This window comes from Anabrus simplex, chromosome 4 (assembly GCF_040414725.1).
Source record: "Anabrus simplex isolate iqAnaSimp1 chromosome 4, ASM4041472v1, whole genome shotgun sequence".
Taxonomy (NCBI): domain Eukaryota; kingdom Metazoa; phylum Arthropoda; class Insecta; order Orthoptera; family Tettigoniidae; genus Anabrus; species Anabrus simplex.
Genome location: NC_090268.1, coordinates 211948071 through 211963481, shown reverse-complemented (window position 1 = coordinate 211963481; position 15411 = coordinate 211948071). Strand labels below are relative to the sequence as shown.

The 15411-nt window shown below is 43.1% G+C and overlaps 1 protein-coding gene across 1 annotated transcript in view; it reads right to left on the bottom strand.

Annotated features, from left to right (window-relative positions):
- The window catches only part of LOC136871762 (uncharacterized), a 305830-nt gene that overhangs the window by 46954 nt on the left and 243465 nt on the right, over positions 1–15411 (bottom strand). Inside the window, exons 31-32 of the mRNA XM_068227378.1 lie at positions 2861–3106; positions 1704–1815 (exon numbers count right to left, since the gene is read on the bottom strand). Of these exons, the coding sequence (XP_068083479.1) occupies positions 1704–1815; positions 2861–3106 (358 nt within the window). The remainder of the gene's footprint in view (positions 1–1703; positions 1816–2860; positions 3107–15411) is intronic.

Sequence of the window (15411 nt, the reverse complement as noted above, 5' to 3'; positions counted from 1 at the left end):
ACTTGAGGGAAACAAAATACTTCTCGCGGACCGAACACACTACCCCCTGCGGGTGGGGGACAAACATGTAGAATACACCCGCGGTATCCCCTGCCTGTCGTAAGAGGCGACTACAAGGGGTGACCAAGGGATGATTGCATTAGAACCATGAAACTACTCTTGATTCGTACCATCATGCGGGGAACACCATGGGTTGCATGTACTTGCGAGTAGTATCACTAAATTGGTACGAAATAGGTTTGTGATTAGTTGCAGTAAAAAGCCTGGCCTGGTGGATTCCAGTACTCGTGCGTTGTACCCATGTGAAAAACACCGCGAGTCTGGGCGTAGCCTGTGAGTTGTACCACTATATGAGCGGCACCGTGGGTCAGCGTTGCCTGTGATTAGTACCCACTATGTGAGGAACACCGCGGGAATACCGTCGCCCGTGACTAGTACACCTAGGTGAGGAACCTTACCGGTTTGCGTTGGCTATGAGTAGCGCCATTGTGTGAGAAACACCATAGGTCTGCGTTCCCTGTACGAATTGCAATACTTGTGAGCGGTGCCATCTTGCGTGGACCACCGTGAGTCTTCGCTACTTTTGATCAGTACCCCAAAATGACAAATACCATGGTTCTACTTCACTCGCGACATGTACCATTCTGTGTGGCCTTAGATGTGAATTTAGCACCCCTTCAGACATCAAGCATCCTTGTGCTTTATAAATGGTTCCATGGTCAGTAATACTCTAATTAACTACCTTCTTTTGGAGCCTGATCCACTGTGTTTGTTTGTTTGTTTTTGTTTTTGTGTAGGGATCATGTCCATCCATTCATTCTTTATGACATTTTTAATTTTATTTTAGTCAGTGGCTGAATTTGAATTTTTTGTTATTTCATTTCGTATCATTAGGGGCCGATGACCTCGATGTTAGGCCCCTTTAAACAACAAGCATCATCATCAAGCAACACAATCTTCAAAATTACCCCATTCCATGTTGAAACCTGGAGCTTGATGCTTCCTCTTTCACAGACAAGTTAACAATGGTTCAAGGGTAACATGTGCACACGAGTAGTTCTTTACCTGTCAAACAGGTTGTACAGTGTGTGTCGAAATTTATAACAGTATTTTTGGCCAGACTGGGTACTTCAAACTACCCCACATTAATGCAAAATTTTCCTGCGCTTAATCCAGTAGGAGTAGTTCATACTTCGTCATTTTTTAAAAGACCACCCCTCTGGACATCCGATTTGTTGTTATTTGTAATCTGATCGTCCTACAGAGGTTTCATTGATTTCATAGAAGCACCTACTGATGCCAGCTGTGCGATATAAAGGAAATGAGTCTGTCGCTTAACGGGATTTCCGACCAGGTCAGAAATTTTTGACTGTATCTGAGGGCTGGTTCGAGGTCTACTCAGCCTACGTGATTACAAGTGAGGAGCTATATGACGGTCAGATAGCGGCCCTGGTCTAGTAAGCCAAGAACAACGGCAGGTTTCGGGTTAGCAGCAGTCCACTTGGTAAGCCAAGGCCAAGGCCCATCATGTCCCTAGTACATTGGTGTTTGTGTTTTGGATTGGATTTCGGACATTGGGGATAGGAATTTATAGAGCATCAAAACAATATTGTTTTATTTCACAAATATTTAATCTCTGTTTCAATGTATATAATATTTACACGTCGAATTTCCGGATCCATGTCATATTTAGCGGGTCCAGCCGAGGAAATCCTTGACGAGGTTGATAATTTCATCGACATTGATGCCGTATTCTTCCAGTTTCCTCTCCAACACTTGCTCCTCAGGGACAGACCTGAAGGTGTCAACAATTTGCTGAAAAGAATAACGATTAATATTATTTGGAATGTTAGTGGCGTGATATATGGGCAAAATATCTGCCTCTCATCTGGAGGCCAGGTTTTCAAATTCCGGATACTTCAGGGTTTTGAATTCTAGGCTGAGACTTGGAACGTGCTTCGCTGAAATTGCGGGACCAGGTGTTGGACTGCGGATCCTGTCAAGAAATGCTTAAGATATAAACAGTCTAAACACGTGACTTTCCAGTATTGGCAGGCCATCTGGTTAGGCACGGAAGTAATAAGTTATAATTGAAATTTATTGAAGTGAGTACCTAGTCTGCTATAGCCTGCACAATGGTTATGCTGAGAGATTTCATAACAATTAGGGGTAGAATATATGTTACTCTCCCTACATTTTACCGCTTTTCCCACATCTGTGGGGTTGCGGGTGTGAACTGCGTCGCACATGTGGATTTGGCCCTGTTTTACGGCCGGAAACCCTTCCTGACGACAACCCTTTGTGGAGGAATGTAATCACCATTGCGTGTTTTTGTGGTGGTTGGTAGTGTGGTACGTTTTATGAGTATGGGGTATACACAAACACCCAGTCCCCGAACCAGAAGAATTAATCAGAAGCGATTAAAATCCCCGACCCGGCCGGGAATCGAACCAGGGACCCTCTGAAACGAAGAGCAGTACGCTGACCATTCAACCAACGAGTCCGACCTAGATGACACTTCTTACTAACCACATTAGTTTGCATGATAACCTATTAATGCCTCAAATTCTGGCGTACATTAATTAAGCTCTGTATATAAAACATATGTTACTACAAATTCATTCATGGACGGATGACTACAACAGAAATTAAAAATGTGTTGCTCTAACAGCGCCGAACATTTCCACATGAGAAAACATTTAAGCTCTTTAGCCGAAAGAGCTTATGTTTTTAACATTTGCAATCGATAAAATTAAATTATGGTTTCCTTCTAGGAGCCTTAGTTCTAATATTTCAATATGAGATCTCCAGATACTCTTCTCACGGATTCTGTAAATGAAAATAAATTGTTAATAGTTACCTTGAACTCAGCGGATTGTAGGTGCGTGATGACCTTGTTGAAGTCGGGGCTGTTCAGCATTTTCTCGTCATAGAGAGCCTTGATCTCTTCCTTGGGGAGGACAGCCCGGATCTCATCAATCACCTCCTTGATGCCCCTGGTGTGGCGGGAGTGCTTGGGCTGAATGGGGGGGATTCCAAGTACACCGTTGATGGTGTTCATGAACTCGTATGCTCTAAGGTCATAGCTTTCCAGATCATCCAGAAGCTGTAACAGAACAATATTTAATTGAAAGTGAGATCTAAGAACTATTGTCTTAAACAAATACTGGGGCACTTCTCCCATTTAAAGTAGTCTCGGTTTGCTCACGCGACGAAGGTGTTGAGTTGAAAAGTATGGATCTCCGTAACAGACCAACGCAACGCAGGAAATCAATCAATCAGTCGATCATTCATTGCTGGTCTGCTGCACAGCGCTCCTATATCGTAATGCATTCTCGCCACAGGCTTCACGTAATCCATTTTTGCCACGGGAAAACTCGATTTTAATCCACGAACTCTGAGGAGGTGGAAAAAGATCAAAGACAAATATAAGCTCAAATGTGTTGAAGGTCTACTGATAGGAGTACGAGGTGCTGTAACTCCCATTGTATAGGAATATTGTGAAGTATATCACATTCCAACCTTCGTTCGAGGTGGCGCAGTTCTAAAGAAGAGTTGTCAAATTCTGAATCATCATCTTTATCCAGATCCCTAGGTCTTCTTTGAACATTTATATCATATTGTTGTATGTTAATGTATATTTTTACTGCCTTGTGGATACACTGAGTCCTTTGGGGCTACCTCCATTGGGAGGTCGCTGTGTAAATACGAGGGCTATAGATAAAATAGTGGCAATATTCATAGAACTCAATATTTAATGAAATGACAAGTACAATTGCATTACTTTCGTTCAGTGCAGTCACCCGCAAAGTCTATTGCGTTTTGCCAAATGTCGGGAAGCCGTTGGAGACCGTTGACAAGGCATTCTCTGTTGTTGACAGCGACGGAGCGCCCTAATGCGCGGAGCACAGATGCCACGTCAGGAAAACGGTGGCCTCGGCGGGCTTCCTTCAACTTCGGAAACAGGTCGAAATCACAAGGACTCATGTCTGGTGCATACGGAGGATGCAATTCCGCAGTCTCATTCCGACTTGCACGAAACACCTTTCCCAATCATGCAACCGTCCTATATGCATTCTCGCAGCAGGCTGCATGTAGGGCGATCGTCTCGCGATAAACGCGGACGTTTGCTCCGCATAGCCGCACCGCAGATGCCGCTCCAAAACTCAGCAACGGTAGTCACTGTTGACGGTTTATACCTCAGACACAGAATGCGTAAGAGTAACACCCTCGTAGTTGTACTCCACAGTCCACATAAGCTTCAACCGAATGGATCCCTGTCAACATTTCTGTGGACGTGGCGAACCTGGGCGGCGCCATTCACTCGACTGATGTTTTAATTCAGGCTCGTAGGCTCCTGCCCACGTCTCAGCAATGGTCCCATTCGTAAATGCGTCCCATTCGTTGCGGTATCTCTCCAGCTGGATGCCAGGCAGTGCATACCGCTCCCAAAACAATTTCGTCAGTATGTGTCTCACAGTTCGATGACTTAGATCAACCTCTACGGATAATTCCCGGAGAGTCCATGGATGGTCTGCGGGAGACCACTCACGATGTCAATCTAAACCTGAGGAATGACGTCCGACCTGTGGAATGCAATTCCGTCCTCCGGTGTGTACTTGCGGCGATCATCTTACTGCGGTACACATCCTTGCCGAGTGCGTGGACTTGGTCGATCTGCGCCGTAGTCTAAAACTCCCGCTTACCATCACCCTTATCTTGCGAGATGACGAGCAGTCAGCAGACTTCGTCATCCGCTTTATGAGGGATAGTGGTCTGTTTTATCGTGAGTAATGATGTCCTTTGTGCTAGTGTATTTGTGTCATTTGAGCTTTTATCCTATTGACTTCATTTTAGTTTGCGTTGCGTACTTTGACGTGTTATTTTAACGTCTAACGTAAATTATATATATATCTGTACTACAAGGTCAGGCCTTATTCCTTTGTCCCCTGTATTTTTTCTTATTTTATTGGAAAATAAGGCATTGCGAAATAGATCCACTGATCGTTTTAATCTCATACTCATTTTCTTCATCTTTTTTAAAAACTCTACTCAGTGGATGCACCCGTAATCGAATGGGCATATTAGATGCATAAATTAAATGATAGGAATTTGCATATGTGAAGAATACAGAAGACAAGGAAAGCTTGCAATTTTACAAAGCGCCATCCAAGGAGACGTACTGGCTGGAAAAATATCCGCAGAATACGCTTTAAGGCACGTACAGGAAGGGGCTGGCTAAGTGATTTCTCCAATAAAGTTTTATTACGCTGGAAAATGCAGACTTTCTATCCGGATTTCTCACGGGAACCGGCACGTTGGAATGTGCCCAACCCTAGCGTGCAAGGGAGAAAGCAATAATACCTATCACCCCTCGATAGCCAAGTGGTAGTGTCCAAGCTGCGAGGCGCGGGAAGATCTCAACCAATCAGAAAATTACAAAACTTGCCGCCTCATCTTAGCGGGAATTAGTATTCAGTATTTCGCGTTTCGGTGACAGGAATAGCAGTGAAACACGGTGTCCACGAACCTGCTACGCAGGCGTAGCAGGGGGAGAGGTGATACTCCCACGTGGCGCGTCCCAGGTGGCGGATAGGGGGGTCCTAACCGGCTCGCCGGCGGACTTGAGGGAAATAAAATACCTCTCGCGGACCAAACACACACCCCCTGTGGGTGGGGGAGGCTGACGAATAATACACCCACGGTATCCCCTGCCTGTCGTGAGAGGCGACTAAAAGGGGCGACCAAGGGTTGATTGTATTAGAACCATGAAATTACTTGTGATTAGTACCACCACGCAGAGAACACCAAGGGTTGCTTTTACTTGTGCGTAGTACCACTACATTAGGTACGAAATTGGTTTGTGATCAGTAGCACACAGGAGCACCGCGCGGTAGGCTTTTGCAGTACCTGTGATTAGTACCACCATATGAGCAGGACCATGGGATGATAGCTACCATGGTTCTGCCTTGCCTATGATTAGTACCCACTATATGAGGAACACCACGGGATAGGGAGAGGTCCCTGTGGTTAGTACTCCTATGTGATGAACACCATAGGTTTGCGTTGCCTGTAAATGGCGCCGCAAAGTGAGAAAAGCATAGGTCTGTATTATGTCGAATTTCATAAGCTCTGAGTAGTACAATAATGTGTGGAATGCCGCAAGTCTCTGCTACTTTTGATTAGTACCGCAACAGAACAAATACCATGGTTCTATTTTGATAGCGATCAGTACCGTTATGAGGGGCGGATAAATGCTATTTAGGACCCCCTTTTGACTGCACGCATATACGATTCCGTGTTATGCTATAGCAGTAGTCCCTTGGTCAGTAATACGATATTGTCACGTCTGTTTATGTGAATGTGAGACATTGCGGGTCGCAACCACTGATTGTTTTAAATTCATGTCCATCCATTCATTCTTCGTTCTCACGGTTTTGAATTCTGGTCAGTGGAGAATTTTAGATTTTTAATGTGTCATTCCATTTCATCTCATTTCGTACCATTAGGGGCCGATGACCTAGATGTTAGGCCCGTTTAAACAACAATCATCATCATCACGAAACACGGTGTCCTGATCTGTGAATAATATTTGAGGAATTATTCAAGCAAATGCGAGGCTAATTATCTATTAATATTTAAGTTTCAACTTTATGTGGAAGAGTGGTTTCGTCAAGGAAGCAAACTGTCATGGCGGGAAAGCGACATACGCCAACAGTAAATAGGTCGGATGACGCACTTCATTTTATTTAATAATCTACGATCATTTATGACAGCGCAGCTCAACACGTCAATCGGACCAAAAGTTGGAATATTTAGATTACATCTCCTGAACGTTTGACATACGGACAAGTGGTAAATGATCCAAGGTGCCGTAGTAATCCGCCACATCCCTTCCAGTGGAACTATTTTTGAGGTGGGGGTGTGAGTGTTTACAAAACCGCCAGCAACAGAGTGCTGAGTGCTCAGTTTCACTTGAAATTTCAGTGTACAGAGGTGACTCTGCGGAAGGCGCTAAGAGACGGCTTTGGCAGTCGAGTGAGTAAAGTCTTTAGTCAGAAGATGAACCTTTTGGCAGAACTTTCATTCAACATCGGAGTACAGGAAGATAATTAGACAGTCATTTCATTTAAAATGACAATTATAGTTATTTCTTTTCTTTGACACTTTCATAAAAGAACTCATAACGTCATGTGACCGGCGGGAGCAGAGACGAACATTGAAAATTTGACATGTAGCTGTAGAACATTCTCTTTCGTCACATGTAATTTGTACGTTAATTCTCGTGGAAAAGTTATAATCTTGGAGGACAGTAGTATCTTATAAGATTTCTCCATATTTCACTAGGAACATTGCATTTAATTTCCACAGTCTCATAGAACTGACATTTAAGTTGAGACCTTGGGAGCAGAATATTCGTTCAGCTAATTACGAGAGGGTGACATTGTTTACTAGTGGAATGCAACGGTACAAGGACTGGGATCCAGTGGTATTGTCAGAGTAGGGTGAACGACCAGTAATCCCTTATACAAACAAACTGTGAGGGCTGACAGCAGAGACCGCAGAGGCGAGCAGGCAGGTCGCTTGTTCCAGACTTTCAACGTCCATACCTCAGGTGCTACACGCTGTAATTGGTATTTTCTTCACATGAGTGTTTAAAATGCGTGTGTTTGTATAAAATTGTATCGTGTGCAACGTCAAATATAAAATGGATCCAGTGCGTGTGCCTGAAGTATTGGATATCCACATCGCGATGAAGATGGAGCTTTAAACCCATGTAATGGAGGGTGGCAGATGACCCATTCTGCCTCCCAGCACAAAGGTAAAGCAATGAACATTATCTTAAAATGTAAATAATTGAGTACTATGAACAATCAGTGATCAAATGTAGGTTAGCAATTTAGGTAGGCTTGTAAATAATAATGTCACGTACCGGATGATATAATTAGATTTTTGATATCATTTGCAGTTAGAGTTAGGAGTGAGGCCAAGACAGTTATATCTAACGATTCAGGATATAAATGACGTGGCGTCACAGTAATAATAATAATAATAATAATAATAATAATAATACAATAAATATGACAGATAAATCTTCGTATCTTCTCTCAGGAGTTAGTTTTGTCTTATATTTTTGAATCAATTTTTTTAGCGTGTGCTATTGTTTGGCATATGGGAATCCTAATATTTATTACATAATTCATGTTTACTGTAATTGCAGATTTTTAACGTAATAATAATAATAATAATAATAATAATAATAATAATAATAATACTAATAATAATAATAATAATTGGGAATGTTACTTGATGGCATTTGATTTTATGGATGCTGCCGCATTATTTGGATGTTTAATTAGCACTAGTTATGGCGCATCCAATTTAGTATTTCATGTTTGCGTGACCACGTGTTAGAGGACCGTTTGCGATAGGTCTCATACCTTTTTTTGTGATGTAGTGTTTAACCCGAAACTTTGTTTCTTTGCGAGTACATTGGACTTATATTTTGATAGCTGTGTATTTGGCAGGCAGTCTTGTTATTACAGTCGCTAGATAAAGACAGGGAAACCATTGACATTCAGCTCTGATAACTTATGGCATGTGAGAATGAAATAAGATCAGGAAAACGAATAAAGAGATAGTAATGTCCCTAATGGCGATAATTGTGAAATGATAAATTTGAGATTTGAAGAACATGTCGTATAATAGTGTCGTAATAACGAGTATGTGAACGACACAGTGTGTTACTGAAGTTATTTCGCCCGCGTGATATGAGCGAGGCTATGTTGAGAAGCGCTACGATAAGAATAATGTGATGAATAAATAGAATTGAGAGATAAACAATGTAACTGTCAAAGTTAAAAATGTCGACGACATGTGTGATAGTTGTAGGCGGGAAGCCTGTGCATTTCAAGAATTTGTCCTGGGACAAAATGGTGCTCGGAAACAGACAAGTGAGAGTCCGAGTAATGTCATGAACAGAGTGACTGAACAATGGGTAGTTTATAAGTCATTGGTGGTCATTGATGACATAATAGTCAGAGTTATTATCCGTAAAGATGGAGTAATGTCATGCTCAGTTACGCCTGATATTAAGAGGTTGCCGTCAAATTCACTTAGTTGTTATTTGAATCATTTGGGTGTTATTTCCACATCACGATTTTGCGTGTTGTATTTAAATTTGATAGGTAGTGATCATGTGTATTTTGAGATTTGTTTCTTACGCTTTCTTTTCCTTGGTGGATTTTGTCACCGTATTTTTTTGTTATAGCGTCTGCTGGTACGTAAATATTGTGATGGTTTAATGATGTAAATAGTTAGGATAGTCAGGTTATTTTGGAACTCATTTATTTTCTCCTGGAGCAGTTGTTTCTCCATTTGTCATGTTATTTTGTACATAAATATTTCATGTGTTAGGTTAATAGATCACCGACGGTTCATAGACAATAATCAATGTAGTAGGTATACTGAAGCCATAAGGCAATTGTAACTAACAAGCTTTTGAAATCCACTACAAAGTTAGTTAGTTAAATGAATCGACCTTTAATGATAAGTTCTGTCATGAGTGCCGCAAATTAATTAATTGAACAAGATGGAATCCGCCTCCATCAAAGTTGAGATCATAATTTATTCATTCCCAATGGAAATACAGGTAGCGGCAGACTAGATAAAAAAATAATTTGTAAAAGGGTCGAACTCATTTATTCAGATAAAATTTTTGGCACTTAGCCTAACTTATTTTATTTATTTCAGTGTCCAGACCATCACAGCTAATAAGGTATAAATCAACTAAATAAGTGATCGTTAGTACTTAGTGTTTGGTGTGATAATTTTCTTGGTTCAGCCACGAAGTATTAAATGTGTGGCAAAGTTATATAAAACGGTAAGGGATACCGTGTTCATGGTATTGCCTTTATTTACACATGGTTACTGTACACCAGTATTGCTGGATAATTAGGTGGTTGCCAATTCGATATGAATTTGGAGTTAACAAACTTAGGGAGTCCTTAAATTAAAAGGTCAGTGCAATTAATTAATTAATCAATTAATAATTTATCCAAATTCAGTTCACTGAAAGGACGATTCAAGTGTGTATTCAGAAGTGGTTATTCAGATGAGGCTGTATATTTATTAGATCAGCAGTCTGTTGTGGTCGTGTCATGTACATGAGAAACTTTAGTTCGATGGTGATCATCATTATTAAATTTTGTCGACCTTCAGTCGGAGTCATTAAGGTGGATGATTAATTAGTGTAAAGGACATTTAAATATTATTTTAATTTCACTAATTCTATTTGATTTTATTTGATTTCAATCCATTAAAATTTCAATTTTTACATTTTTGACAGTTTTGTTAATAAATCATTTTATAATTTACACTTAATTCAGTCTATAGGTACCGTCATTTACTAGTTAGCTGACCCCTATCTTTCATTTCCTCACCCCCGATGTTGTGGCCTGTCAACCCCGAGGGAGCTGAAAGACGTACCACGCCTGAGGAGAGAAGAGTCTACGCGAGCGGTAGGTATTGTTTCTATGTCATTATTTACAGGAGCAGTCGGCGCACAAAACAAGTATGAAGAATACCGCATCGGGTGCCTTAAAAGGGCACAGTAAATTATATATATATCTGTACTACAAGGCAAGGCCTTATTCCTTTGTCTCCTGTACTTTCTCTTATTTTATTGGAAAATAAGGCATTGCGAATTAGATCCACTGATCGTTTTAAGCTCATACTCATTTTCTTCATCTTTTTTTAACTCTACTCAGTGGATGCATTTTAAACTTTTGACTTCATATATCATGTCATCCATCTCATTGCATTAAGGGCCGATGACCTTCGATGTTAGGCCCCTTAAAACAACAAGCATCATCATCATCATACAATTCCGCAGCCTCATTCTGACTCGCACGGAACGCCTTTCCCCATCATGCAACCGTCCTACATGGTAATACTTTTTATCTACAGGCTGAACGTAATCCTCGATAACATATGAATGCATTTTTGTCACGGGCAACCTCGACTTTAATGCATGAACGCTGATCACCTTTTGAAAAATTGCTTTACAACGGTGAAATTGACACTCTCACTTCAAACATACTGTGGGTGGGGGACGCTTACGAATACACCCAGGGGTCCTTTGCTTGTCGTAAGAGGCGACCGAAGGATTATAAAATTAGAATCATGGGACTACCTGTGATTAGAACCATTACGTGAGGAACACCATGGGTCTAGGTTACCTAGGACGAGTACCTATATATGCGGCACACCACGCATTAGGGCGTTGCCTGTTATTGTACCATCGTATGCATTCCACCGTGGCGGGAGAGCGGGTGCTCGGTTACACAGACAGTGACGAGCGCTGCGCTCGAATGGTGATCAGAATGGGTCACCTACGATTAGTACCACTAGAGGAGAAACACCATGGGTCTACGTTGCCTGTTATTAGTACCACTATGTGAGGAACACCACAGGATTCTGCCACGAACCTGCTACGCAGGCGTAGCAGGGGGAGAGGTGATACTCCCACGTGGCGCGTCCCAGGTGGCGGATAGGGGGGGTCCTAACCGGCTTGCCGGCGGACTTGAGGGAAATAAAATACCTCTCGCGGACCAAACACACACCCCCTGTGGGTGGGGGAGGTTGACGAATAATACACCCACGGTATCCCCTGCCTGCCGTGCGAGGCGACTAAAAGGGGCGACCAAGGGATGAATGAATTAGAACCATGAAACTACTCTTGATTCGTACCATCATGCGGGAACACCATGGGTTGCATGTACTTGCGAGTAGTATCACTAACATGGTACGAAATATGTTTGTGATTCGTTGCAGTAAAAAGCCTGGCCGGGTGGATTCCAGTACCCGTGCGTTGTACCCATGTGGGCAACACCGCGGGTCTGGGCGTAGCCTGTGAGTTGTACCACTATATGAGGGACACCGTGGGTCTGCGTTGCCTGTGATTAGTACTCACTATGTGCGGTACACCACGGGGCCCTTGGGACCGGCACCCGTGACTAGTCCCTAGGTGAGGAAACTCATCGGTTTGCGTTGGCTGTAGGTGGCGCCATTGTGTGCGAAACACCATAGGTCTGCGTTACCTGTACGAAGTACAATACTTGTGAGTAGTACCATCTTTTGTGGAACACCGTGAGTCTTCGCTACTTCTGATTAGTACCCCAACATGACACATACCATGGTTCTATTTTACTCGCGACATGTACCATTCTGTGGGGCCTTAGACGTGGATTTTGCACCCCCTTTAGACACCAAGCATCATTGTGCTTTATAAGTGGTTCCTTGGTCGGTAATAATGTTATTTTCGTTCTCTATTGAATCCGATCCACTGGTTTTTGTTTTTGTTTGTTTGTTTTGTGTTTTGCTGTGTTCCTGTCCATCCATTCATTCTTCATGACATTTTTTCTTTTTATTTTGGTCAGTGGATGCCTTTGTAATTTTGGTTCTTTCATTTCGTACCATTAGGGGCCGATGACCTTCGATGTTAGGCCCCTTAAAACAACAAGGATCATCATCATCATCATCAGGATTCTGCATCGCCCTTGATTAGTAACTTTCGTTGCGGTATCTGTCCAGCTGGATACCAGGCAGTGCATTCCGCTGCCATTTCCGTACATCGGCGAGTTGATGTGGAACCCATCGGGACGCAATTATCCTCACGTTAGGATAATTTCGTCCATATGTGCCTACTGTTCGACGACTGATAGAGATAATTCCCGGAGAGTGGAACACCATGGATCTGCGTTACCTGAGAGTAGAACACGTATGTGCGGAACACCATGGGTCTGTTTTGCCTAGGGTAGTACCATAATGTGTGGTATACCGTCAGTCTACATTGCTTGTGATTAATATACGTGTGACCACGAACCTGCTACGCTGGCGTAGCAGGGGAAGAGGTGATTCTCCCACGTGGCGCGTCCCAGGTGGCGGATAGGAGGTTCCTAACCGGCTTGCCGGCGGACTTGAGGGAAATAAAATACCTCTCACGTACCAAACCCTGCGGGTGGGGGACGCACATGTAGAATACACTCGCGGTATCCCCTGCCTGTCGTAAGAGGCGACTACAAGGGGCGACCAAGGGATGATTGAATTAGAACCATGAAACTACTCTTAATTCGTACCATCATGCGGGGAACACCATGGGTTGCATATACTTGCGAGTAGTATCACTAACATGGTACGAAATATGTTTGTGATTCGTTGCAGTAAAAAGCCTGGCCGGGTGGATTCCAGTACCCGTGCGTTGTACCCATGTGGGCAACACCGCGGGTCTGGGCGTAGCCTGTGAGTTGTACCACTATATGAGGGACACCGTGGGTCTGCGTTGCCTGTGATTAGTACTCACTATGTGAGGAACACCACGGGAATACCGGCGCCCGTGACTAGTACAGCTAGATGAGGAACCTTACCGGTTTGCGTTGGCTATGAACGGCGCCATTGTGTGAGAAACACCATAGGTCTGCGTTCCCTGTACGAATTGCAATACTTGTGAGTAGTACCATCTTGTGTGGACCACCGTGAGTCTTCGCTACTTTTGATCAGTACCCCAAAATGACAAATACCATGGTTCTACTTTACTCGCGACATGTACCATTCTGTGGGGCCTTAGACATTGATTTTGCACCCCTTTAGACATCAAACATCATTGTGCTTTACAAGTGCTCCCTTGGTCAGTAACAATATTATTTACGATCTTTTTTTGAGTCTGATCCACTGTTTTTGTTTTTTTTTTGTTTTTTTGTTGGGTTCATGTGCATCCGTTCATTCTTCATGACATTTTTTTATTTTAGTCAGTGGATGAATTTGAATTTTTTGTTATTTCATTTCGTACCATTAGGGGATGATGACCTCGATGTTAGGCCCCTTTAAACAACAAGCATCATCATCATCATCAACCATATGTCTGAGTTACTTTCGAGTGGTTCCAAAATGTGTGACGTGCCATGTGTCTGCACTACCTGTGATTAATATCACTATGCAAGGAACACCATGAGCCTGCGTTACCTGTAATTAATACCACTATAGGAGGAACAGCACGGTTCTTCTTTACCAGTGATTAGTACCATTATGAGGGGGAGGTGAGCTGGAATTTGGACCACTTTGGATAATAACAATCATCCCAGTATCTAAGGCATTGCGAATTGGATCTTTTGATTGTTTTTGTTTCACGATCATTTTCATCATCATTCGTTTTTTCTGCATTTTGAACTGTTAATTTTCATTTCATTGCGACTAGTGCCATGAGGGGCCTATGACCTTGATGCTAGGTCTTTTTGAATAACAAACATCATCATCATTATCATCATCATGTTCACGTCAACGCCACACAGCAAGAACACTCCCAGCTGGGCTATCCTTGCGTGTGTTGCGCAATGGAAACCGTCCGCTATACGCTGCTTACGCTCGCGCAACGCGACAGGTTGGAATACGCTTGGATAGCAGTCACAGATTATTTGATGTACTTTCGGTTCCTTGTCTTGTCAGATGACCAAGTACGGTACCTCCTTGGACAATACGACGACCCAAAATCGTTCTTGATTTGCACATCGGCGCGAAGGAAAACACGGTCTGTTGTTGACCAGTATCCCGATTCGGTCATTGTTTTCACGGATAGTTCGCGAGCAGAAGCGGGAGTAGGCTCTGCGTTCGTTGTTGAAAATAACAGGTTTCTTTTTTCCTCCACCGGAAGTATGCAGTGTGTACACAGCAGAGCTCTATGGCATTTGTGAAGCCCTGCAGTACACACTGTCCGATGAGCGCCGGCAATTTCTTGAGCCCGATAGTATCTATAGATACATGTTTTCCTCGGCACCCTTGGGTGCAGCGGATCCAGGACCTGCTGGCCTGGTGTTAGGATGCCGGGACCAGAATTAGGTTTACATGGCTCCCAAGCCACATGGGTGTAGATGGAAACGTGTTAGCTGACAAGGCTGCCAAGGAGGCTGTTACCTTGCCCTCATTGCCTTACATGGTTCCTGCTAGAGACATTCGCTCTTAGCAGAGACATCTGATTATGTCCCATTGGGAGGTGGAGTGGGAGGCCACCCCTCTCCCAAATAAGCTGAGAGCGATAAACGGAATTACGAAGGTACGGATGACTTCGCTTAGGACGTGTTCGCATCGGTCATGGGATAGTAATGCACTTCAACCTACTGAAGGGGGAACGCCCCCCAGTGTGTATTTGCGGCGGTCATCTAACCTTACGGATTGCATGGACCTGGTCGTTCTTCGCCGTAGTTTAAAACACCCGAGTGCCATTTCTCTCATCCTATGAGATGACGAGCAGTCAGCAGACCTCGTCATCCTTTTTATAAGGGATAGTGGCGTTTTTTTATCATGTGTAATAATGTATTGTGTATGAGTGTAATTTTCTTAACTGCGCTTCTATCAGAT